The 26,615-nt window shown below is 47.3% G+C and overlaps 1 protein-coding gene across 7 annotated transcripts in view; it reads right to left on the bottom strand.

Annotated features, from left to right (window-relative positions):
• UQCC1 (ubiquinol-cytochrome c reductase complex assembly factor 1) overlaps positions 1-26,615 on the bottom strand; it is a 117,971-nt gene that overhangs the window by 9,598 nt on the left and 81,758 nt on the right. For 5 of the 7 annotated variants that reach the window (XM_055266675.2, XM_055266674.1, XM_055266679.1 and 2 more), the window contains one exon: positions 2,918-2,995. The exons of the other annotated variants lie outside the window; for them this stretch is intronic. In XM_055266675.2, the coding sequence (XP_055122650.1) occupies positions 2,918-2,995 (78 nt within the window). The remainder of the gene's footprint in view (positions 1-2,917; positions 2,996-26,615) is intronic. 7 annotated transcript variants of the gene reach the window in all.

The raw sequence follows: 26,615 nt of genomic DNA, 5'->3' as shown, positions 1-26,615 counted from the left end.
GAACCACCAGGCAGCACTCCTACTGAATCGGAATCTTCACAGGGGTGATAAAGATCTAGATTTTAAAAGCACCCCAGGTGACACCTGTGGTCAGGCACAGTTGGGTAAAATGGCTCTGCCAGAATGGACTGGATGGGGGACTGGGAACAAACACAATTCGGTACATTTTTATTAATTAATATTGAAGAAAGGATCGACTGAGCCAACAGAGCCACCTGCAATAAAGACCATAAACAAAGGCTCATAGAGAGGTGTAGTTCTTCACTCCTAAGCCTCATCCTTTCCTATATTGTAAGGCTTCTACAATTACAATTTGTTCACTTTTATAATTGATATGTACACTTGAGCAATAATTCTCAATTCCCATCCCATAACCCCCAAAAGCTCATGTTAAGTTAATGGTGTGTATAGTATGCAATGTAAATGCTCTCTTGTAATTCAGGATATCTAGTAGAATAGGAATCAGCAGACCCTATTTTAACTGGTCCTATGACCCTAACCAAATCATTTAACTGGATTTTTCTGGTAAGCTTATCTCCCAGCTTTAATTATTATCTTCAGGCTGGTAACATTTCCTCCAATCTGAACTCCAGTTTCTTAACTTTTGTCCTTTTACGCGTTTCTCACTCTTTGACTAACACATGGCAAGCACTATGCCAGGCCACGGAAATGCAAACACAGTAGGCATTGCACTACCCAAAAAGAAATCCCCACCCAACCAAGGTGACAGATAATGCGAATGTAGTAAGCACTGTGAGAGTGCAGGGAGGATGGAATGAGCTGAGTCACAGGAAGTTCAGGAACCGCTTCCCAGGAGGGGTCATGCTTGCATTAAATCTGGAGGTAACCACAAAATCAGTATAAAAGCATATGGTTAGTTTAAAATATCAGGTGTTCATTACACCATTCTTTCTACATGCTTGAAATCTCCACAATAAATGTTGGGGAGAAAAAAGATGAGATAGATGAACCTCGAGGGCATTATGTTAAGTGAAATAAGTCAGTCACAAAAGTTCAAAAATTGTGTGATTCTACTTACATGAATTATCTACAGTAGTCAAATTCAGAGGCATAAAGTCAAATGAATGGTGGTTGCTAGGGGATATGAGGGAAGGAGGGAATAGTTATTGTTCAATAGGGACAAGTTTAAGTTTGGAAGATGGAAAAGCTCTGGAGATGAATGGTGGTGACGGTGCAAAGCAATGGGAATGTACTTTATGTTACTCAACTGTACACTTAAAAATAGTTAAAATGGTACATTTTATGATATGTATATTTTACAATTTTTTTAAAAAGATGAGGCCAGGTGTGGTGGCTCACGCCTGTAATCTCAGCACTTTGGGAGGCCGAGGTGGGTGGATCACGAGGTCAGGAGATCGAGATCATCCTGGCTAACATGGTGAAACCCCATCTCTACTAAAAATGCAAAAAATTAGCCGGGTGTGGTGGTGGGTGCCTGTAGTCCCAGCTACTCGGGAGGCTGAGGCAGCAGAATGGTGTGAACCCGGGAGGTGGAGCTTGCGGTGAGCAGAGATCGCACCACTGCACTCCAGCGTGGGCGACAGAGCGAGACTCTGTCTAAAACAAAAAACAAACAAACAAAAAAAGATGAGATAGATCCAAATTCCAAATATACTGATGTGGAAGGACACCCAAGATACATACTTCAGTGAAAACAGCAAGTTGCAGAATCGTGTGTCTAGTGTAACTCCAGTTGCATAAAGAAGGAAAAGACAAAGGTGCTTGTCTATGCACAGACAACATTTGGAAGGACATCCAATAAACTAGAAATTAAGTTTTCGTCTGAAGCAGGATAGGAAATAGGTCTTCTAATTTCGTTTTTTTTTTTTTTTTGAGACCAAGTCTCACTCTGTTGCCCAGGCTGGAGTGCAGTGGCGCAATCTCAGCTTACTGCAGTCTCCGCCTCCCAGGTTCAAGTGATTCTCATGCCTCAGCCTCCCAAGCAGGTGGGATTACAGGCGCATGCCATCATGCCTGGCTAATTTTTGTATCTGTAGTAGAGACGGGATTTCACCATGTTGGTCAGGCTGATCTCAAACTCCTGACCTCAGGTGATCCACCCGCCTCGGCTTCACAAAGTGCTGGGATTACAGGCGTGAGCCACTATGCCTGGCCAGGTCTTCTGATTTCTACTTCAACCACTTATGTACAGCTTTACAAACTTTTATTTTTATTTATTTATCTTTTTTTGAGACGGAGTCTCACTCTGTCACCAAGGCTAGAGTGCAGAGGCACGATCACGGCTCACTGCAACCTCCGTCTCCCAGGTTCAAGCGATTCACCTGCCTCAGCCTCTGGAGTAGCTGGGATTACAGGCACCCACCACCATATCCAACTAATTTTTGCATTTTTAGTGACACGGGGTTTCACCATGTTGGCCAGGCTGGTCTGGAACTCCTGACCTCAAGTGATCCGCCTACCTCAGCCTCCCAAAGTGCTGGGAGCCACTGCACCCAGCCAGTTTTACAAACTTTTAAAATGAGTATGTATTGCTTTCATAATTAAAGCAAAAAAAAAAAAAGTGTATACTTTGCCTGGCAGACCATGCTGTTTACATGAATATCCTCCTCTCTCTGGGAGCACATGGGGCTAAGACAGTGTCTCATTTGCCTCTGTCCCTCTATCCAGCACCCAGCAGTCACTCAACAAATGCTGATTAGTTTAATGGTTTGACCATATTATATACTGCTTTCTTTCCCAAACATGTGGCATGTTTCCCAAACATGCTGAGAGCACATTCATTCTCGCTGCCCAGTTGATGAATATGAAGAAATAAATACTACGCCATGGTGGCAGCCAGTAACAATGGTCCCTGCAGCTTTCCTCAGAGGCTCTCATCAAAAGCCTTTGCTGGGGGAGGCCACTGTCCTGCCTAAGCCTTGGCAAACAATCTTACCTCATCATATCCCAAGATCGCTGCATAGAAATGATTTGTCATGAGGATCATGTTCTTCTTCAGGATATAGGGATTAACCTACAGAAACAAATGGGCAAAAACAAAAGTTTGAAAGAAAGAAAAAAACCCAAAAAGTATGATCTTTGACTCTTAGCTGTCACAGACTCTTAGCAGAACACAGAGACGGCCTACTAACAAGTCAAGCTGCCAGTCCATTCTCAATTCCCTGACGTGTCAGGATTCTCCCCAATTTGCCAAATTCTTTTAGGTTTTGATCTCAAATTACACAAGTCGGCTTAATGAACTGAGCCCCAACCACATGTTTAGTTTTGCGCTAGATCCTATGAACCAAGTATAAGAAACAGTTTCTTGATTGGAGGAGCACAGTCCAATGTAGGAAAATAGGCATATAAAAAATAATTACACTGCAACATGTTGCCTCAAATCCTATTCTAAACATGCTGAGTGATAAATGGGTTTTAGTTTTACCTGCTTGAGGGAGCTGGTAAGGGCTCTCTAGGAGGTAACATTTAAGTGAACCTTGGAGGAGGAGGAGTTTGACAGAGGAGAGAGGGGGAGAAGGGATAGACAGCATTCTAGACAGAGCAAGGTGTGCAAAGGTGCAGAGGCTGGAAAGAAAAATGGCACAGGGAGGGTGTCAGGGAGGGTGAATGGGCAGGATCATAAGAAAGTTATGTTGAGACTAGGTTAGGAGACATCTTAAGGGCCACTCAAAAGAGTTTGTCGTGATGAAAAAACAAAAAGAAGGAGGTGGTCAGAGGTGGGAAGAGGAGGGAGAGAGGCAGGACTCTGAGAGACATGCTGAGGAAAAAGGGGGGCCTCTGAGGCCGTGGAAAGGAGAGAAGAACAAAGCAGGGGCAACTCTGAAGCAAGAAGAATGTTAAAGTTAAGAGATCATTTTGGCTGGGCGGTGGTTCATGCCTGTAATCCCAGCTCTTTGGGAGGCCAAGGCAGGCAGATCGCTTGAGCCCAGGAGTTCGACACCAGCCTGGGCAACATGGCGAAACCCCATCCCTACAAAAAAATACAAAAATTAGCCTGGCGTAGTGGTGCATGCCTGTAGTCCTAGCTACTTGGGAGGCTGAGGTGGATCACTTGAGCCCGGGAGGCTGAGGCTGCAGTGAGCTAGGATCGCGCCACTGCACTCCAGCCTGGGCAACAGAATGAGAGCCTGTCTCAAACAAACAAAAACTCAGAGACTGTTTTAGAAATGCAATTCTGGTGAGACGGTTGAGAGCCTGGTAGAACTCTTCTCTCCTCTTGGGGAACAGCCTGGCCTGCAGGATCTTCAGGGCCCAGAGTGCAGTTTGCTGAATGCCTTCAATAGGGTACAACTCTGACCTCCAGACAGTAACATGCTGTAAGGCAGGGTCCATGTTTTATTCCTCTTCAGGATCCCAGCAGAAAGCCAGTGCAATGTATAGCACAGAGTAAGGACTCACTGACTATCTGAACTGATGGTTTTGGAAACAGCCAAAAGGCATTTGGAACTTTATGTGGAGAACAAGATTTGTGCTTAACAACTCTGATGGTGACCATGCCCACGGTCATCTCATTTACCAAGCACCTGTCATGGGCCCGGAGCTTTATGGACACTATCTCCTCTAATCGTCATCAGAACTCAGAGAGGTAGATGTGTTACAGTCACTCAGACTATAAGTGACTGTGTGAGAGACTCAGACGGGTGAAGTGATGCCTTGTGTCGCACAGCAAATTTATGATAAAGCTCAGATCAGCATCCAGGTCAGTCTGAATCCAGAGTCTACGCTTCTTACAGTCTGCCAGGGTTCTGCTTCTGGGAGGATAACTTTACTTTGGGTCACAAATCAAAGACTGAGTGATTTTATCCTGTGGCTCACAACTAGTCTTAGAAGAAATGTAGAAAGGATGATCTGGATTTAGACTCAGAAAACCTGGGTTCAAGTGATAGTTTTGCTATGTACACAGGATGTTATCTTAAGCAAGTCAACCTGAGTCCATTTCCTTTTTCTTTTTTGAGACGGATTCTCGCTCTGTCACCCAGGCTGGAGTGCAGTGGTGTGATCTTGGCTTACTGCAACCTCCGCCTCCCGGGTTCACGCCATTCTCCTGCCTCAGCCTCCCAAGTAGCTGGGACTACAGGCGCCTGCCACCATGCCCAGCTAATTTTTTGTATTTTTAGTAGAGACAGGGTTTCACCGTGTTAGCCAGGATGGTCTCGATCTCCTGACTTCGTGATCCACCCGCCTCAGCCTCCTAAAGTGCTGGGATTACAGGCGTGAGCCACTGCGCCCGGCCCATTTCCCTTTTTTTTTTGAGACAGTCTCGCTCTGTTGGCCAGGCTGTAGTGCAGTGGCATGATCTCAGCTCACTGCAACCTCCGCCTCCTGGGTTCAGGCGATTCTCCTGCCTCAGCCTCCCGAGTAGCTGGGATTACGGGCACCCACCAGCACACCTGGCTAATTTTTTTGTATTTTTAGTAGAGATGGGGTTTCACCATGTTGGCCAGGCTGGTCTCGAACTCTTGACCTCAGGCGATCAGCCTTTCTTGACCTCCCAAAGTGCTGGGATTACAGGCGCAAGCCACTGCACCCAGCCCCTTTCCTACACACAGGGATGTTTGGAAGAGCACGTGAGTTAGAATGCATTCATTCATTAATTTAATAATGTGTGTATGCTGAAAGCCTTGGTAAACTGCAGAATGCTCTGCAAATGTAAGGAATTATAAGTAATAACTTCTGGTTTGTTTACATAAAACCAAAACCAGTTCCAATGCTTTACAGTCATAGATAATTTTCAAAAATGAAAGGATTGTGAAGCTCAAGGCTGGAAAATGTAGACTGGATGTAACTAGGAGTGCAAACCATGACCTATTCCACACACCTTCAACCAGGGCCACATTAGCCACCCATCCTTGGTGCTCTCACAGCTCTCTGGGCATATTTTCTCCCTGGGTACACACACGGTTTAGAGCTGCTTATGCACCTGTCTCTCCCAGCTACTCAAGGGTCATAGGAACCATGTCTGATTAATCTCGGCACCCCCATCATCCGGTCCAGAGCCTAACACAGAGCAGAGGCTAAGACAGGCTTGCTGGTAACTGAATTTTTACAAGGGCCTGTGTACTACGCCATGCATAGCATGTTCTATCCAACTAGTGTTTTGGGGGATTTTCTTCTTCTTCTCCTTTCTTTCCCGGTGCTGAATACCTTCCGTGTTTCTGGAATTTCAGAAACATATACTGTCAAACTTCTACTATCCCATCTTCCAGAAAGGGCTGCGGTAAAAGGAAGAGTGAAGAAACAGGCCAGAGCTAGAGTTCATTCTTTCTGTCATGTGAGGATGAAAGTACAACTCAGACCTCCTGATACCCATACTTGGAGGCTCTCCCTACTCCCACACGAGTTGTTCCCCTAACTGTGTTAGGAATAATCACAGCCACAAACGGACGATATCAGAGGTGTCAAACAGTAAGGCAGGAGCATCTCTCAGAGGAAAACATTCACTGAACCTGCCTAGCAGAGCTAGTTTATGTCATGTATCACACCATTAAGCTTTGGAGCAGGAAGGGCCCCCAGACATTACCTAGCTCAATACCCTTGAGGGAAAGGGTGAAATGAAACCCAGAAAGAAGAGACTTATTCAAGGTCACACATCAAGTTAGTGTCACAGCCAGGATTAGAACCTGATTTCTGGGTGAGTGCTTTTCCTACTTTACCATCTGCAGGGCATTTCCAGAGATCATCAACACATTCATCTGCAAACCTCAGTTCTTGCTTTCCAGCAAGGCCCACAAACATACAAACACATTTTCTCCTCCTGGGATACACCTGCATTCTGGTTGGCTACTGCCCAGGAAAAACAGAGTGCAAGAGTAGAGTTCCTTACTAGCAAGGCTCCTTGACTTCCTGGTCCTATATTCTAACTCCAGTGACCTGTAAGCTGCCTCTCCCTTCACCTCTAGCTGAGACAATGGCAAGCTGCCACAGCTAGAAATGCTTTTCAGATATCATCACCCAGGCTGGATTAGATCATGAAAAGGGCCCTTCCTGGAAGAGGGTGGAAGTGAGATCAGTATAGACACATGATCTGCAGGCAACAGGTGAGGGCAAGTGACAGCAGCTTCCTCAACTACCGGACTCACTCGGCAGGGCCCTTCTAGGTAGTCCAGCAGCCAAGGGGAGTGGGATATTCGCTCTGGTGAATCCCTGTTGGATTTTATTCCCTCATTTAAGTTTTTGGTTGCTGGTGTGCAGGTTCCCCACCTCTCCACTGCCAGATCATTCTATATGGAGCACTCTGCCCAAGACTACACAGCTGCACCCAGCAGAAGAGAAACTCCTCCCAGATAGTGTTGGGCTGTTCTCTTATTAAACTCATCCTTTCCATAATGCTTTGCTTTTCATAAAAACCCATACATACAACACCACAAGGAAAAGGTTCCTTTTATATCAGTTACTCATATTTTCCCATTTATTTAAGCCATTAAAATTCATGCAGATATTTTATAAGCCATCAGGATTCAGTGACTGGTATTACTGAATGTTTAATAATAAACTAAACAGAAGAAATCAGAGGGTTAAATGATGACTGCAATTCCTGTAATGACTTAATTAAATTTTTATTGAGTACATAAACTATGATGTCACTTCTAGCCAACCATGGGCCTGCTTTCCCAGCATGTCACAGGGAGGGAGCACTCAATAGGAGGCTCGGCTAAATGAGCAGCAGGTCTCAGCTGAAATGGGGAGGGGAGTGAGGCTCATGTAACACACTCAATAAATTATCCGTTCATTTTTAAACAAAGTCCATGAGTTATAATATATTTGCCATGCACTTTTTATGACATAATAAAAATGTTACCTTAAGGATTACTTAACACATACTACAAATGTTATAGCAGAGGCAGGCACAAGGGGCAAAGAAAACAAACATGAGCAGGCCAGGGACGGGTCCTGGAGTTTATGTCCCAAGGGAAACAGCATAGTATATTAAAAAGGGAATGCAAAAAAAAAGGAAGGGATGCAAGAGTTCAGGGTTACTAATCAGCAGATTAATGAATGAGACAACCAACAGGGAACACAAGTAAGGCAATAATGAATCTTGCAGGGCACATGTTTAATTAAAGTAGCATTCTCAAGGAGGAATATTAGCTTTAAAGAGATGCCAGTTCATTCGAGGCCAATTCGCTGCTCTCTTTCCCCTTTTCACTGTTGCTGCTCTTAAAGATATTTATGTGACTGCTTAACAGAGGAACCAGACTATGCGGATATAGGGACTGATGGGAGATCAAGTTTTAACTCCTCTGTGAACTCTACAAGGCTTCTAGTGATCTGCTCTTGGCCATCTTTTTTGCCTCCCCTCCTCTTGCCTCCCCACTTTACTTCACCCTGCAGTCAGTAAAGTATGTGCACAGATACAACATACTCTCGTCTATTTCTTAGTCATACTGCTGCCAGGAATCCTTCTCCTCTTTATCCACTGATGGAAGGGATGCTAACTCCTTATCCTCTAAGACTTAGCACACATATTTTCTCTACTAAGTCTGCCCTCTCCCCCGTCTACAGGTACCCCAAAGTGATTCAAGTCTGGAGATGGGTCCCATCATTCATTATTTACCAAGTGCCAATAACTGTGCTACAACTTTACACATTAGCCCACTTAAACCTTCCCAAGGACTCTAAGAGACAGGAACTGTTACTGTCTCCACTTCAGAGAAGAGAAATCTCATGTTTGGGAAAGTTAAAGCTAGGAAATAGTGGGGTCAAGATAAGAATATAGAACAATCCAACTCCATTGCCTACATGTGTTGGAACAGACACCGGAAGGAATGTAGCTGCCCATTCCTGTGCCCCACAGCTCAGGCTATCTGCAGAGGCAGAACTAAGAAATGCTAATGTGGTCTTGGGTAAACACAACTCAGAGATTCCAGTTCCAGTGGCAGCTAGAGACAGCCACCAGATGGGTCATCAGTGGCCAGTTACTAATACATCAGATATCCCTAGTAGAACCAAGCTCCACTCCTGGGAAAACCTGAGGTTGAGAGTAGGTCTAATTATGGTGGGGGGATGGGAAAACAGAGGAAAGTTGGTATGGAAAACACTGATGAACATGAAGGTGAGAATAAGCTTTAAGGTTACTGGCTTGAAGCAAAGTTGCTAACAGTAGCAGACTAAGAATTTGCTGGAATGAATGAATGACAAAGGACAGCTAGAGTTGCTGGCTGAAGCCTAAGGACTATATCAAATTCATCATAAGGCAACAATGCAACACAAGATTGTAGGTCACGTTTTAGTTGTGCTGTAGTAGACAGTAATGCCACCACCAATGCTTTGCAGTGCCAACGCTATGTTCTACAGTCATTGTGCGGCAACAGGCTGATGTGCACTGAACATCAGCTAGCCTATTTAAAGTTCAGGTTAGAAATTAGCCCACTGTGGAATATTTTGTGAGATACTTAGAAACAGTGTAAGAGTAGATAGACAAGAGAGCTGGGGGACATGGAGAGACCAAAGAAAAAAGCCTACCTGTTAACTCACATGCATTACGACTGAAAGATCTATTGAGGGTCTTTTAGCAATGATGACAAAATACAAACAAAACTATGTGTGCGTGTGCTCGCGCGCACATGCATATTGAGCAGTTCCAGAGAAAGTTGTTAATACCAAGAATAAAAAGAAAAATATTTTAAATGAAAGACAATTTCTTTTTCTCTTTTTATAAAACAATGTGAACATTTAAATAAAGTATGTTCCTGTTGCAATGAAAGGCCAACCTAAACCCAGCATGAGGAAGTCCATTTTAAAATCCATTTTAAACATTTCAAACTTTTAATGTACAAGGGAAGATTGCTATGATGACATGCTTTTTAAAAATATTCCCTTATCCCCGTCTGGGAAGTGAGGAGCGCCTCTGCCCGGCCGCCCCGTCTGGGAAGTGAGGAGCGCCTCTGCCCGGCCACCCATCGTCTGGGAAGTGAGGAGCGCCTCTGCCCGGCCTCCCATCGTCTGGGAGGTGAGGAGCGCCTCTGCCCGGCCGCCCCGTCCGGGAGGAAGTGAGGAGCGCCTCTGCCCGGCCGCCCCGTCCGGGAAGAAATGAGGAGCGCCTCTGCCCGGGCGCCCCGTCCGGGAAGAAGTGAGGAGCGCCTCTGCCCGGCCGCCCCATCCGGGAAGAAGTGAGGAGCGCCTCTGCCCGGCCGCCCCATCCGGGAAGAAGTGAGGAGCGCCTCTGCCCGGCCACCCATCGTCTGGGAAGTGAGGTGCGCCTCTGCCCGGCCACCCACCGTCTGGGAAGTGAGGAGCGCCTCTGCCCGGCCGCCCCGTCTGGGAAGTGAGGAGCGCCTCTGCCCGGCCGCCCCGTCTGGGAAGTGAGGAGTGCCTCTGCCCGGCCGCCCCGTCTGGGAAGTGAGCAGCGCCTCTGCCCGGCCACCCCGTCTGGGAAGAAGTGAGGAGCGCCTCTGCCCGGCCGCCCCATCCGGGAAGAAGTGAGGAGCGCCTCTGCCCGGCCACCCACCGTCTGGGAAGTGAGGAGCGCCTCTGCCCGGCCACCCACCGTCTGGGAAGTGAGGAGCGCCTCTGCCCGGCCGCCCCGTCTGGGAAGTGAGGAGCGCCTCTGCCCGGCCACCCACCGTCTGGGAAGTGAGGAGCGCCTCTGCCCGGCCACCCACCGTCTGGGAAGTGAGGAGCGCCTCTGCCCGGCCACCCACCGTCTGGGAAGTGAGGAGCGCCTCTGCCCGGCCACCCACCGTCTGGGAAGTGAGGAGCGCCTCTGCCCGGCCACCCACCGTCTGGGAAGTGAGGAGCGCCTCTGCCCGGCCGCCCCGTCTGGGAAGTGAGGAGTGCCTCTGCCCGGCCACCCATCGTCTGGGAAGTGAGGAGCGCCTCTGCCCGGCCACCCATCGTCTGGGAAGTGAGGAGCGCCTCTGCCCGGCCACCCTGTCTGGGAAGTGAGGAGCGCCTCTGCCCGGCCGCCCCGTCTGAGAAGTGAGGAGCTCCTCTGCCCGGCCGCCCCGTGTCTGGGTAGAAGTGAGGAGCTCCTCTGCCTGGCCGCTCCGTCTGGGAGGTCTACCACGGAGACCGGAAGCAATGTGGGGGCTGGACGTGGTGGCTCAAGCCTGTGGTCCCGGCACTCTGGGGGGCGAGGCGGGTTGATCACTTCGGGCTAGGAGTTCGAGACCAGTCTGGCCAACTTGGCGAAACATGAAGAATACAACAGACAAACCAACCAACCAACTCAGTGACAACAAAACAGGTCTACCCTGGAGTCATACTCTAATTTTTTCTATTTTCCTCCCTTTCTGATCCTTTATCCCACTTTCTTTTTCTTCCTCTTCCTTCTCCCTCTTCTTTGTCAAATAGAGGATTGAGTTATTATCACTGATCCATATAAAGTCCCTCTCTCATTTATTTTAACTCCCACCCCCATTTCTATTCCCCGACTTCCCATGTGCAACCTTCCTAATATGTTTGATACGCATCTTTTTGTTTGTATGTATTTTTGGAAAATGTTTATTGTTTTTGTATGCAAAAAAAATTAATAAAAAAAAAAATATTCCCTTATTGGCTGGGCAAGGTGGCTTACGTGTATAATCCCCATGCTTTCTGAGGCCAAGGCAGATGGATCACTTGAGGCCTGGAGTTCAAGACCAGCCTGGACAAAAAAGTGAGGTCCTGTCTCTACAACATCGTAATAATACAAATCCCTTTCTTAATTATTTTGAAAATTCTAGTTTTGCTGCTTGGGATCTACATGTTCAAGACTGCATAGCCTGATAATGTCCTGAAAAACAAGGGACATGGTTGGCAGACAGAATTGCAGAACCAGCAGCCCTAATTTCTATATAGTCACGAAGTACAGGAGTCCTTCCCTCAGGCTTGGAAAATAGCCAAGAGAAAAGAGATGTATGTCCTCAGAAATTCTAGTCATTTGTCCAACTGAGAAAACATGCGAATACATAATATTAAGTCCACAATCATCTTCAAAAGGAGCTGGTGAGGTACACTAAGGTTCTGGGATGATCAAACTACCATGGCAATTTAACTTTCTTCTCTTTTAGGGCATTTGAATAAGGGGAACATTATAGCTATAATCTACTTTGGTTTCTGGAAGCTTTTTGTAGTATTCCACATGACAAGTCTCATGCATACTCATTAGAGAAGCCAACACCTGGCATGAAAGAGTCGCAGTTTCAACAACAGCACTGATGGCGAGGAGTCCTAAAGGAAATAATCCTGGGGACTATCTAAAATCCGTACTGATAATAATGATGACAGTGATGGTCATAACAATGATTACACGATGCATTTGATAATATTTTCATTTTATTATCTTATTTGTGCCTCACAACCACAACCCTGCCCTCGAGGAGCTCACAGCCAAACGGCTATTGTTGTCCTGATTCTATAAACAAGGAAACAGAAGCTCAAAAATGTTAAGTGGCCAGGTGCGGTGGCTCATGCCTGTAATCTCAGCACTCTGGGAGGCTGAGGCAGGCCGATAACCTGAGGTCGGGAGTTCGAGACCAGCCTGGCCAACATAGTGAAACCCCATGTCCACTAAAATACAAAAAATTAGCCGGGCATGGTGGCGCACACCTGTAGTCCCAGCTACTCAGGAGGCTGAGGCAGGGGAATCACTGAACCCAAGAGGCAGAAGTTGCAGTGAGCCAAGATTGTACCACTGCACTCCAGCCTGGCCACTGAGCAAGACTCCGTCTCAAAAAACAAAAACAAAACAAAACAAAACAAAAGTTAAGTCACTTGTAGTCAAATCACATCCTGCTTTTAAGTAACAGTGCTGGGACTTTTAACTCAGATGGTCAGTCTCTAAATCTACTGTCTTTTCTTTTTTTTTGAGACAGAGTCTCACTCTGTCACCCAGGCTGAAGTGCAGTGGCACCATCTCGGCTCACTGCAAGCTCCGCCTCCCCTCCCAGGTTCACGTCATTCTCCTGCCTCAGGCTCCTGAGTAGCTGGGACTACAGGCGCCCGCCACCACGCCCAGCTAACTTTTTGTATTTTTAGTAGAGACGGGTTAGCCAGGATGGTCTTAATCTCCTGACCTCATGATCCGCCCGCCTCAGCCTCCCAAAGTGCTGGGATTGCAGGCGTGAGCCACCGTGCCCGGCCCCAATGTACTGTCTTTTCTAAGCGATCAAACCTTTCTGCTTCTGATGAGTCATATGAGAAACGGAAGAATCACACAAGCACAAAGCTAAAATTGCTCATTTCTGCACTTTGGAAAGCAAGAGTAAAATAGACTCTTTTTAAATTTAGAAAAACTGTCCTTAAAAAGAAGATGAGATTCGACAAGGTCAAATGCACAATATTATGTCTATATCAAAATAAAAAAATAACAGGATGAAGCAAGGGTCTGACCAAGTAGATGTAATAGCATCCCAGAGCAAATCTTTCTCATGAACAAATAAATCAGAAATATGAAAAGGTAATTATTATTACTTACATTAAAGGAAAAGCCATATGCAAAGGTCAAAAAGTTTTCTCTCCTCATTTATTTTAATAGTCAAAAGTCTTTGTCTCAGCAACCATACTTAAGAATGAACATGGAGAAACCAGAGAGGTTTCAAGGAAGAATGTCAGATATACATGGTTACAATGGGTTGGCACTGGTCACGGGCCAGGGCATTCAAGATTCTATGGCCAAGAGAAACACCCAGAGGCTATTCCATGGATTGGTCAGGTTGCCTCCATCATCTGCCTCAATGGATCAGTAGATCTTAGAAGTACTCTGACACTGAGGTCTTTCTCTCTCCATTTCTTCCTTATGTTCAGGACCTACTCTTCCCCAGTTCCACGAGTTGGCAGGCTATTGATCCTAGAATGCTGTCCCCTCATCACAGAGATGGGCACATAGCTGAAGCTTAGCTAATCTGACTCTTGCTTCTGAGAGTAGAAACAACCAAATATAAAAGGAAGCTACAGTTGGATCACCCTTGGCAGGGCATGGTGGCTCATGCCTGTAATCCTACCACTTTGGAAGGCCATGGTGGGAGGACTGCTTGAGGCCAAGAATTAAAGACCAACCTGGCCAACACAGCAAGACCTCATCTCTAAAAAATAAATAAATACAATAGTAAAGTTGGGTCACCCCAAAGAGACTATACGTAAGTTCCTATTGCTAAGATCCCTTAGCTGCCCTGTATCTTTCCTTCCTGAGCCCTGTTGTTAAACTCTCTATTCCGTGAGCCTTAGTTACCTTCCAATAAATCCTCTGTTTGCTTAAATTAGCTAAAGTCAGCCTCCCGAGTAGCTGGGATTACAGGCACGCACCACCATACCCAGATAATTTTTTTCTTTCTTTTTTTTTTTTTTAGACGCAGTCTTGCACTCTCGCCCAGGCTGGAGTGCCGTGGCGCCATCTCTGCTCACTGCAAGCTCTGCCTCCTGGGTTCATGCCATTCTCCTGCCTCAGCCTCCAGAATAGCTGGGACTTCAGGTGCCCACCACCACAGCTGGCTAATTTGTTGTATTTTTAGTAGAGACGGGGTTTCACCGTGTTAGCCAGGATGGTCTCAATCTCCTGACCTTGTGATCCACCTGCCTTGGCCTCCCAAAGTGCTGGGATTACAGGCGTCAGCCACTGTGCCCGGCCAAGCAAGGTAATTCCATTTACACCCACTAGGATGGCTATAATTTAAAAAGAAAAGAAAAATAAGTATTGGCAAGGATGTAGAAAAACTGAAACCCTTGGCCGGGCGTGGTGGCTCACACCTGTAATCCCAGCACTTTGGGAGGCCAAGGCAGGCGGATCACGAGGTCAGGAGATCGAGACCATCCTGACTAACAAGGTGAAACCCCATCTCTACTAAAAGTACAAAAAATTAGCCGGGCGTGATGGCGGGCGCCTGTAGTCCCAGCTCCTTGGGAGGCTGAGGCAGGAGAATGGCGTGAACCCAGGAGGCAGAGCTTGCAGTGAGCTGAGATCACGCCACTGCACTCCAGCCTGGGCAACAGAGTCAGACTCCGTCTCAAAAAAAAAAAAAAGAAAAAGAAACACTGAAACCCTCATGCATTGTTGAAGAAAATGTAAACTGGTACAGCCACTGTGGAAAACAGTTTGGTGGTTTCTCAAAAGGCTGAACATAGAACTACCGTATAGCCCAGCAATCCCACTCCTAACTATATGTCCAAAAGAATTGAAAGCGGGAATTGGAACTGATATATTTGTACACCAATTTTCATAGTAGTATTATTTATGATAGCCAAAAGGTGGAAACAACCCAAGTAGCCAATGACAGGGATAAACAAAATGTGGTACACACATACCAAGGGATATTATTCAGCCATAAAAAGGCATGAAATTTTGATATATGCAATAATATGGATGGACCTTAAAAATGCACTCATAAATGCATTACGCTTAATGAAATAAGTCAGACATGGAAGGACAAATATTGTATAATTTGATTTATATGAGGTACTTAGGTACCTTCAGAGACAGAAAGAATAGTCTACCTGGGGCTGATGGGAGGAAGAAAGGGAAAATTATTATTTAATGGGCACAGAGTTTTTGTTGGGGATAATGAAAATGTTCGAGTATAGATAATGAAAACTGTTACACAACACTGTGAATGTACTTAATGCCACTGAATTGAGCATTTATGAATGGTCAAAATGATAAATATTATGTATGTATATTTTACCACGATAAAGGAAATCCCAGTTACAAACAGTTCTTCTCAGACAGGCATTTCAATCTGTGACTTAACCATGTGTGTATTAAAGCTTCTCTTAGGACACTTATCCATTTGGCACAGTGGTATCATGAGCTAACTGATGTTCCTCACCAGACTATAAACGGTCTTGGTACAGAATTCTACGCTTCATTGTACATGTTTGATAAGCATGTATTGAGTACCTGCTGTATTCTACTGTGGTATATGCTGGAGGTAAAAAAATCAATAAAACACAGTACTTGTCCTCAAGAAGTTTACAATCTCACGTGGAAGACACACCTAGCACGTTGTATGTAAAAAATGGCAATGGTATAGGGACTGAAAGGCTTGAGAGAAGAGGCAACATTTATTAGAGTGGGTATTAAAGGGTCAACAGGTATGTTCAGACAGAAAGAATGGCACAGGGAGGTGAACGAGTACAGCATTTTCAGAGGAAAGTTTGTAAAAAAAAAAAAAAACCACACACACACACAAAAAAACAAAAAAAACACAGAAGCTGCTCATGGTGGCAAGAATCAGAAGGTGGAGCTGGAAGGGCAGTTTGTGTGAGATTGTAAATGGCCCTGAATGCCAGCCACATGAAAGAAAGAACAAGGAAGGGGTCTAAGCACAGGGAAATTGCATGGACAGATTTATTTTCAAAAAGTAACCCTAGAAGTACAGATCACAAAGTTGGGGGAAGGTCCAGAGGCAGGAAAACCAGAGGAGGCTGCTACAATGGTCTAGGTGAGAGTCTGTAAGGAACTGAAACAATGTTAAGTGACAACAGGAACAAAGAGGAAGGCATGCTTTCGAGAGAAATGACTACAGCCAGAGCAACGGGATTTGATTATCAAGTAGATGAGGAGGAGGAAGGGGGAGGCCATGACTTGCATGTAATCAGGCTTCACTGAAGAAAGTGGAGAGAACAGAAAGATGAAGACAGAATGCAAGTTATATGCAATCATACACTGATGACTTTCTGACCCTGGCAGTGCCAAGCGTAGACAACCAGTCTTGTATGATTTTAGCAATCGCCATGCCCTTCATGTCTCCTATGTTGTGGTAATGGAAAATCTTACTTGGATAAGATGTAATATGAGCAAGATGTGTATTTAGTTTGAGCCCGGCAGGCGTCTCCAGTGGAGCACAGGCATAACACACCAGGGCCTAGGAGCCTAAGCCCCTTTTCCAGTAATTTGTTCACTACATGTAGGTCGATATCATTACTCCGGGCCCTCCGCATTCTGACTGCAGCCATGAGGTCTGATGACCGTCAGCAAGAAGATGCTGACACACTCGGGTTTCCAGAGACACTTGGAGGCTGCTAATTGCACCCTGAGCCTCATGACTGCATTTATGAGTGCAGAAAAGCTCCAGGCACTACTTGGCTTTTTTAATGATTTTCTATTAAATTTAGGCAGACTGGGTACAGTGGAAAACTACAGGATGCTTGTTCCCCATCACTACCAACCACATCAACTGCACAGACACAAAAGGCAAACAGGTGAATATAGATCAACAAGTTAGTCAGTTCTTTGCTAAGAGAGCTGAGCCACTGTCACTTGTCATGGATGCTGAGGCCCTGAACAACCTAGAGGATCTAAAGGCAACACTGAGATCACTGACCTGAGTCCTTTCCCAGTGATCCTAAAATAGATATCATATTGCCCAGATGGCAACATTTTCTCAGAGGACCCAAAATTTAGCCCCTTACTGATCTTGAGGTTCCTGACCCTTCATCCAACAGCCCTGCCTTCTTCTTCTCCACAGCAATGAAGAGTGAAAGGGGAGGGGCCACCCTAATGAACCGAATCACAGGAGTTAACTGCTAACTCCATCTGGGCACAATGGGTCAGACCAAAGTCTAAAGCTCAAAACAGTAAAGCAGACATTTACATTGTTTTACACAGATCACAGAATGTTTGTCTTTCACTGCTGTGTCCTAACTGCTCACTGTTCAGAGCTGTACAATTGCCAAAATACTGACCCAACGGTTATCTGAGAAAGAGGCTGTTCCCTGCTGAAGACATGAGGAGGCAAAGGCTCACAAAGGTCAATTATCACTTGGCTAATAAATGGTCAAGAGGTTCAGAGAGACAAGGTCTTCTGGCTCCTAGTCCAAGTTTTTTTGTTTGTTTGTTTGTTTGTTTTTTTTTTTTTTGAGACGGAGTCTCGCTCTGTCGCCCAGGCTGGAGTGCAGTGGCGCGATCTCGGCTCACTGCAAGCTCCGCCTCCTGGGTTCACGCCATTCTCCTGCCTCAGCCTCTCCGAGTAGCTGGGACTACAGGCGCCCGCTACCACGCCCGGCTAGTTTTTTTTTTTTTGTATTTTTAGTAGAGACGGGGTTTCACCGTGGTCTCGATCTCCTGACCTCCTGATCCGCCCGCCTCGGCCTCCCAAAGTGCTGGGATTACAAGTGTGAGCCACCGCGCCCGGCCTGTTTGTTTGTTTTAAGGCTCAAACAGAATTGCCACTCAGCGGATAGTTTGTACATTCCTGTAGAAGCATCCTGGGAATGGCTGAGCCTGGATCCCAGGTAGAAGCCATATGACCATTCTTACTTAAGTAGTGAGGTGGTCAAGGTTGAGGCCAGGAGTGAGGTTCAGATATCCCTTAAAATGGAACTGACACAGCTGGGTGCGGTGGCTCATGCCTTTGTAATCCCACCACTTTGGGAGGTTGAGGCGGGCAGATCACCTGAGGTCAGGAGTTTGAGACCAGCGTGGCCAACATGGTGAAACCCCGTCTTTACTACAAATACAAAAATTAGCTGGGCATGGTAGTGGGTGCCTGTAGTCCCAGCTACCGGGGAGGCTGAGGCAGGAGAATTGCTTGAACCAGGAGGCAAAGATTGCAGTGAGGTGAGATTACGCCACTGCAATCCAGCCGGGGCAACAGAACAAGACTTTGTCTCACAAAAAAAGGAAAAAAAAAAAACAACAACCATGGAAATGACACGGCCTGTGAGTTCTGAGAGTGACCCCATCTTTATAGGGTAATTCTCTTTTGTCCTCTTTTCTCAGTAAAATGTTCTTAGAAAGGTATTTCGTCCAAAGGAAAGAGACAAACTCAGTTAGAATGCTGTATGTTAAAGAGATGATCTCTTTGGTGTTCTGTATTTAAGTCCCAACTCAGGCCTAGGAAACGCACTGAAATCTAAGTAAATTTTGGGCCCCAACAGCCCTGTTTCCCCACCTGGTGAGTCTGAAAGATTAATCACTCTGAGCCTCAGTTTTTCCATCACAACTATGCAAAACTGCCTTTCCTTTTTCCTTTTCATATTAACAGATGAAAATGCTTAACAGTAAGTAAATTAGTAGTGGCAAACATCTATTTCGCTGTCAGGCATTGTTTAAAGAACCTCACATGTGATAACTCATTTGTCCCTCACAATGCTACAAGTGATGTAAGGTGGGTATTATAGTTATCTCTATTTTACGGAGAGAAAACTGAGGCATAGAAAGGAAACAGGCATAGAGACCTTGCCCAAGGTCACAAGGCTAAGGCAGGATTTGAGTCCAAACTGGCTTCAGTATGTGAGCACTCTCAACTACTCTGTGATACTGCATTGGAAAGGAGATTATAAACTCAACCCAATCACCCACTTGGAGATGAGGGCCTGGAAGCCTCTGAAGCTTCTCTCAGGACCTTGAGGCTCACCTACTCTCCTGCCTCATCCTCCCATCACACTCAGCCCTGCCCTGGGATAAGTCCTGGAAGAAGCCTGCAATGAACACAAAACAAAAAAGCAAGTGAACTCATATCTTTCTCGTTCGTCTGTTTCATGTGGAAGGGAATCCAGGAAAGATTCAACTTCCTTTCTCAGCATAAACTAGATTGTAAGCCCTGTAAGATCACTTATCTCTGGTATATTATCTACCAACCACATTCAGGGATTAGCATGTGGTGAGAGACAAAAATGTTCCTTGAATAAATAAATGAATGAAACAATTCTTAATAAAACCATACAAATTAATAATGCTACTGGATCTAGAGGAAATACATTCAATATTGCCTTCATCAAATGTATTCAGCACTCCCCAGGCATCAAACACTGTTTTAGGAGCTGAGGCTACAGCAGTAAACAAGAGATAATTCCCGAACTCCGAGAGTTTAGGATGATTAGTCAGGCTACTGAATGATTTGCAGAATGAATCTGAGATGAAGAGAGTCAAGAGGCAGGAGGACCAGTGAAGAAGGAGCCGACAGTGAGTTTAGGTGAGAGGTCAGGACTGGATCTGAGCATCAGTAGGACAGTTGAGGCCCTGATAGTGGTTGTTTTAAAGAAGGGCTCCTAATAGTTCCTCCTGCTCCTTTGAGAACCAGGCACGTCACACTGATGGCAAGGATCACTGACATTCAGAAAGACCAGCTAAACAGAGGACAATGAACATGGAAAAACAAGTCCCTCCACTCCAGCTGGGCCCCTTCAGCTCCAACCAACCCCACAGGGCCATTCACTCAGCATTTTGGGGGAAACAAAGTGAGAAAAGAGTGTTACGGCTGCCTCATCAATGGATCCAGAAATACTCATGGAGCACCCAGGGCAGCTGAAAGAAACATCTGTCTCTATTGTATCCTGGGTCTGACCTCAGAGCCTCCAGAACTTTTTTACATAGCCCCACTCAAATCCTGGCAGAGCCACTGCCCTCTGGTGGTACCCAATGCAGGGGTTAAGCCCACAGGAGAAAAGAGCTTTGTGGTAGGACATGGAGTGAGAGGCATAGTCAACCCCAAGAGCTCGTCACAGTGCCTGTATGTCTTACTACTGCAACCACTGCTTTTTCCAAAGACGCTATTTACAGAAAATTCTGGTTAAAATGCAAGAATTACCTGGGACCATTAAAACAGATCCTGTTGGCATCCATTAACAATTTGGCATGAATTTAATCAGGTAAATTGCAGTGTAAGTATAGAATTGATTCTAAGAAGATGGGGTTAGAAATAGACTCTGTGAGTTCACTTACTCATCCACCATTCAACCAATATTGGATGAAGGCTTACCATATGCTAAGAACTGTGCTAGACACTGGAATGCTGACCTTAAGAGAAAAGGATCAGGAGGTCTTTGATTGGAGGCTTTTCCCAGCAACACAAAATGCAGGGTGTGTGTAGTGGCTCTAGAGAACAGCAAAGATGATAGTATCATGTAATGAAAAGAGCAACAGAATGAATCAAGAGAAGTGAGTTTTAGTCTCTGCTACTACCGCTACTATATGACACTGACCAAGCCTTTTTCCTGCCCAGGACTGAGTGTCCTCACTTGGAAAGGGCTGAATTAGGATCATCTTTGTGGCTGTCAAGCTTCTAGGAGCTTGGCGGCCACCAAAATGATTAAGAGATGGCATAAAATAAAAACACTGACTGCTTGGCAATTCTGACCAGCTAGGGCTAGCCCTGGGTGGAGCTTCCTGCCATCAGCCAGGGCAATCTAAAATTCCTTTACATAGTCCCTGAGGATCATCACCAAGTGAGATTCTTCTGACATCCATACCCAACCACTTCATCAGACGAGATACCCCTAGTATGTTATGAACCCCACATTTGTCCCCAACTACCCTAGTCTCTTCTGGTCCCTTTGAACTGAGGCTATTAGGGACGGAGCCAGTTCTTCCAGTGCTACGAGGCAAGAGAGGCTTGGAGAAAAGTAGGAAGTTTTGCAAACTGTGTTCACTCTTGTAAATTCTACCCTGGGCTGGAAAACTTTTATCTCATGGATTTTTTTTCAAGCAGGAAAGGACCTTAGAAATAACCCGGTCTTTCTTTCTTTCTTTCTTTCTTCCTTCCTTCCTTCCTTTCCCTTCCTTCCTTCCTTCCTTCCTTCCTTCCTTTCCCTCCCTTCCTTCCTTCCTTCCTTCTTTCTTTCTTTCTTTCTTCCTTCCTTCCTTCCTTTCCCTTCCTTCCTTCCTTCCTTCCTTCCTTCCTTTCCCTCCCTCCCTTCCTTCCTTCCTTCCTTCCTTCCTTCCTTCCTTCCTTCCTTCCTTCCTTCCTTCCTTCCTTCCTTCCTTCCTTCCTTCCTTCCTTCCTTCCTTCCTCTCTCTCTTTCTTTCTTTCTTTCTTTCTCTCTCTCCCTCTGTGGCCCAGGCTGGAATCTACTCGGCTCCCTGCGGCCCGCGCCGCGGACTGCCTGGGACTGCCTGCGCGCACCACCGCTGCCTACTTTTTCTCCTTTGGCTGCAGGCACGCGTTCGCCATGTTGGCCACGCTGCTCGCCAGCTCCTGACGCCGAGTCCTCTGCCCGCCTCAGCCTCCCGAGGTGCTGGGACTGCAGACGGACTCTCGCTCACCCGGTGCTCGGTGTTGCCCGGGCTGGAGTGCGGTGGCGTGGTCTGGCCTCGCGGCAGCCTCCGCCTCCCAGCCGCCTGCCTTGGCCTACCAGGGTGCTGGGATTGCAGCCCCTGCCCGGCCGCCGCCCCGTCTGGGAGGTGGGGAGCGTCTCTGCCCGGCCACCCATCGTCTGGGAAGTGAGGAGCGCCTCTGCCTGGCCACCCATCATCTGGGAAGTGAGGAGCGCCTCTGCCCGGCCACCCCGTCTGGGAAGTGGGGAGCGCCTCTGCCTGGCCACCCATCATCTGGGAAGTGAAGAGTGCCTCTGCCCGGCCGCCCCGTCTGGGAAGTGAGGAGCGCCTCTGCCCGGCCACCCACCGTCTGGGAAGTGAGGAGCGCCTCTGCCCGGCCACCCACCGTCTGGGAAGTGAGGAGCGCCTCTGCCCGGCCGCCCCGTCTGGGAGGTGAGGAGCGCCTCTGCCCGGCCGCCCCGTCTGGGAGGTGAGGAGCGCCTCTGCCCGGCCACCCATCGTCTGGGAAGCGAGGAGCGCCTCTGCCCGGCTGCCCCGTCTGGGAAGCGAGGAGCGCCTCTGCCCGGCCGCCCCGTCTGGGAAGCGAGGAGCGCCTCTGCCCGGCCGCCCCCTCTGGGAAGCGAGGAGCGCCTCTGCCCGGCCGCCCCGTCTGGGAAGCGAGGAGCGCCTCTGCCCGACCACCCACCGTCTGGGAAGGGAGGAGCGCCTCTGCCCGGCCACCCATCCTCTGGGAAGTGAGGAGCGCCTCTGCCCGGCCACCCATCGTCTGGGAAGTGAGGAGCGCCTCTGCCCGGCCACCCATCGTCTGGGAAGTGAGGAGCGCCTCTGCCCGGCCACCCATCGTCTGGGAAGTGAGGAGCGCCTCTGCCCGGCCACCCCATCTGGGAGGTGAGGAGCGCCTCTGCCCGGCCACCCATCGTCTGGGAAGTGAGGAGCGCCTCTGCCCGGCCTCCCATCGTCTGGGAGGTGAGGAGCGCCTCTGCCCGGCCGCCCCGTCCGGGAAGAAGTGAGGAGCGCCTCGGCCCGGCCGCCCCGTCCGGGAAGAAGTGAGGAGCGCCTCTGCCCGGCCGCCCCGTCCGGGAAGAAGTGAGGAGCGCCTCTGCCCGGCCGCCCCGTCCGGGAAGAAGTGAGGAGCGCCTCAGCCCGGCCGCCCCGTCTGGGAAGAAGTGAGGAGCGCCTCTGCCCGGCCACCTATCGTCTGGGAGGTGAGGAGCGCCTCTGCCCGGCCGCCCCGTCCGGGAGGAAGTGAGGAGCGCCTCTGCCCGGCCGCCCCGTCCGGGAAGAAGTGAGGAGCGCCTCTGCCCGGCCGCCCCGTCCGGGAAGAAGTGAGGAGCGCCTCTGCCCGGCTGCCCCATCTGGGAAGTGAGGAGAGCCTCTGCCCAGCCACCCATCGTCTGGGAAGTGAGGAGCGCCTCTGCCCGGCCAACCATCGTCTTGGAAGTGAGTAGCGCCTCGGTCCGGCCGCCCCGTCTGGGAAGTGAGGAGCGCCTCTGCCCGGCCACCTATCGTCTGGGAAGAAGTGAGGAGCGTCTCTCCTGGCCGCCCCGTCTGGGAAGTGAGGAGCGCCTCTGCCCGGCCGCCCCGTGTCTGGGAAGAAGTGAGGAGCGCCTCTGCCCGGCCGCTCCGTCTGGGAGGTCTACCACGGAGGCCAGATGCAATGTGGGGGCTGGACGTGGTGGCTCACGCCTGTGGTCCCGGCACTCTGGGGGGCGAGGCGGGTTGATCACTTCGGGCTAGGAGTTCGAGACCAGTCTGGCCAACTTGGCGAAACATGAAAAATACAATAGACAAACCGACCAACCAACTCAGTGACAACAAAACAGGTCTACCCTGGAGTCATACTCTAATTTTTTCTATTTTCCTCCCTTTCTGATCCTGTATCCTACTTTCTTTTTCTTCCTCTTCCTTCTCCCTCTTCTTTGTCAAATAGAGGATTGAGTTATTATCACTGATCCATATAAAGTCCCTCTCTCATTTATTTTAACTCCCACCCCCCATTTCTATTCCCCGACTTCCCATGTGCAACCTTCCTAATATGTTTGATACGCATCTTTTTGTTTGTATGTATTTTTAGAAAATGTTTATTGTTTTTGTGTGCAAAAAAAATTAATAAAAAATAAAAAATAAAAAAAAGGCAAAAAAAAAAAAAAAAGAAATAACCCCGTCCAGGCTCTGAATCGGAGCCTGCTTGTTAATTGTGGAACTAAGTCTAATTCCACTCTTGTAGCTCCAAGATTGGTGAGTGTTTTTCAGTTCTCCCACACTGTCCTTCTAGAGGGAGGCTCTTCTCTGGCAGCCAACTCACCTTGGGACCTAAAGCACAGGAGACGATAAACACCTTCTGTCTTTGAAGGAGAAGAGTATAGCCACAAACAGCTATCGAAAATGCCAAAGACAACAAGGTTCATTTGAAATCTGAAGAATCTTAGCAAAAGGGCGTGGGACAGGGATGAAAAGAAGAGTGGGAGACAGAAGACTGCTTAGCGCTTAACAGGAATAATCTCCTACTTGCCCCATAACCATACACATACCACAAGCCAGCTGATTCCTAGCCCCAGCAGCTAAACTGCCCAAGGCCTAGGAAAGGGGCAACACACACAGTTTACAACTTTTATTATTCTGATCAAAATTTCTCTCCTGGGAGCAGAAAGAGGTCAAAAGTCCAATACCAAAAATATATATCTTTATAAGTCATGGGCAAAGAAGTATTACAGCAGACAGTTATTTAAAAAAATAAAAAATAAAAAGCTAAGTGAACAGAGCAGAGTAGGAGGTGTGAGAAAATGCACTCCAAGTAATTTATTCACTGGGAACCACAAAGGGCTTTCCCAAGAACAGCAAAAACACCATTAATTTCTCCAGTAGCCTCCTTTCAAAGGGCTCCAAACACTTCACACATATCGTTTTAAATTGTCCTCAAAGGCTCCAAAATAAGGGGTTACTATTTCCCCAGGCGCAGATGGAGAAACTAAAGCATTTATGCCCAACCTGCTCTGCCCAAGTCATCCTAAAAGATTCAGCCAACATCAACTGAGTGCCTGCTATGTGCCTTACTCATGCCAGGCAGAACAGGAGACGGATGAAAGATAGGATCTTTGTCCTCCAGAAAGCCAGAATCCAGTGGGGTGTCACAGATGCACCTATAAATCCCTTCAAGATATGACAGCTTATGCTAGGTGCTATTGAAAACGTCCAAATACAGCATCCTGATAGCTCCCATTTATCAAGTACTTAATATGTGCCAAACACTGTGCTAAGCCATATTGTTTAAGTCACATAACTGTGCATGACTTACCTTACAGAGGATGGAATGGAGACAATGAGAGGTTAAAGAGACTTGCCTAGGATCTCAAAGCAACATTGTGGCAGAGTAGAGATTAGAACCTATTTCTGTCTGGCTCCAAAGCCCACATGACGGGAGGTGAACTGTTTGGAAAACTGGGCACTGGCCTCTCAACTTTCTAGCACTGAATGCCACACTTTAGAGGCAAATAGCAGAACACACAGGGGCCCTCACTAGATTTTGGGGGAATGGCCTGTTTCCTGGGCCAGAATTGTATGTGCATGTACTAACTGGGATTCTCCATCATAGGGACATCTGAAGCCAAAGGTAGGTGTGTCTTCCAAAAGGGAACAGAGCTCTCTCTGGGTAAAGAAGAGCTGAAAGGTCCTGAGCTCTTCTTGCTCCTTTGGTAAGTACTGAAAATGGAACAGGACTAGAGGGTATGGGATTCCCAGGCTGGCTTTAACAGAAGGTTCACAGCCTGCAGGAAGGCATGGTGGCTGCAGTGCACATGCAGTACAGTATCCTTTCCTCAGAGCCAGAGTAGAACTCTTGCTGGGGAAGGAATCCTCTGCTGGAGAAGGGCCTGGCTTAGTGACAGCTCTGCAGAGCTCACCTGGTGGCAGCAAGTGTTGCCTCTTTTGCCAAAGCCCCATTTTGGAGGCCAAGGAAGAAAATGCCAGACTTGGAGAAAGGAGAGCTCCCCACACCAGACAGGTTACAAAGAACATGGTCAGTCCTGGGGAATGCCTAGGTCTTAGCAAGGGCTGGGCTAATAAATCACTCTATTTTAAGCCCACAGGACATAAGACAGATGGGAGAAAGAGAAGGTCCTCCAAACTCTGAGAGCAAAGTTGAGCCTGGAACTAGGAAGCCTAATCCCCAGCCTAGCATTCTTCCCACTTACCTCAAGGCATCCTTCTGTAATTGTTTCATATCTTAATTTCAACCTAACAAAACAACAAGAACGAAAACCCTTTGATGGGGCCAGGTACTTCTGAGTATTATTATCTCATTTAACATAAGTGACTTGTGCTTCTATCAATGGATCAGTTAGTCCCTTAGTTCACTCATTATTACTTATATTCTACCTATTTCCAAAAAAAAGGCTCAAGTTGGATTACAACAAAAGGCACATGTTATGGCCAAAAGAGCCATTTTTTTTGAGCAAAGATTTTGAAATCCGTCAGATCTGGGCTTGTGACTTACTATGGCGGCCACAGCCAAGTCCTTTAAGTTTTCTGCTCCTTGGTTCTCCTCAGTTGTAATATGGGGACACTCCCAACTCTATCACAAGGTAATTTGTAAGGATTAAATGAGATGATGTCTATAAAATTCCTGGCACAGAGTTTGGCCCATAGTATGCACCTCAACCAAAATAAAAGTAAAAGAGTTAAGTAATAAAGTCTGTGGGGGGCAGGAGAAGAAAGGGGATAATGA

The sequence above is a fragment of the Symphalangus syndactylus genome, chromosome 24, assembly GCF_028878055.3.
Source record: "Symphalangus syndactylus isolate Jambi chromosome 24, NHGRI_mSymSyn1-v2.1_pri, whole genome shotgun sequence".
Classification (NCBI taxonomy): Eukaryota; Metazoa; Chordata; class Mammalia; order Primates; family Hylobatidae; genus Symphalangus; species Symphalangus syndactylus.
Note: the sequence above shows the minus strand (reverse complement) of the source record. Positions and strands in the feature narration are given on the sequence as shown.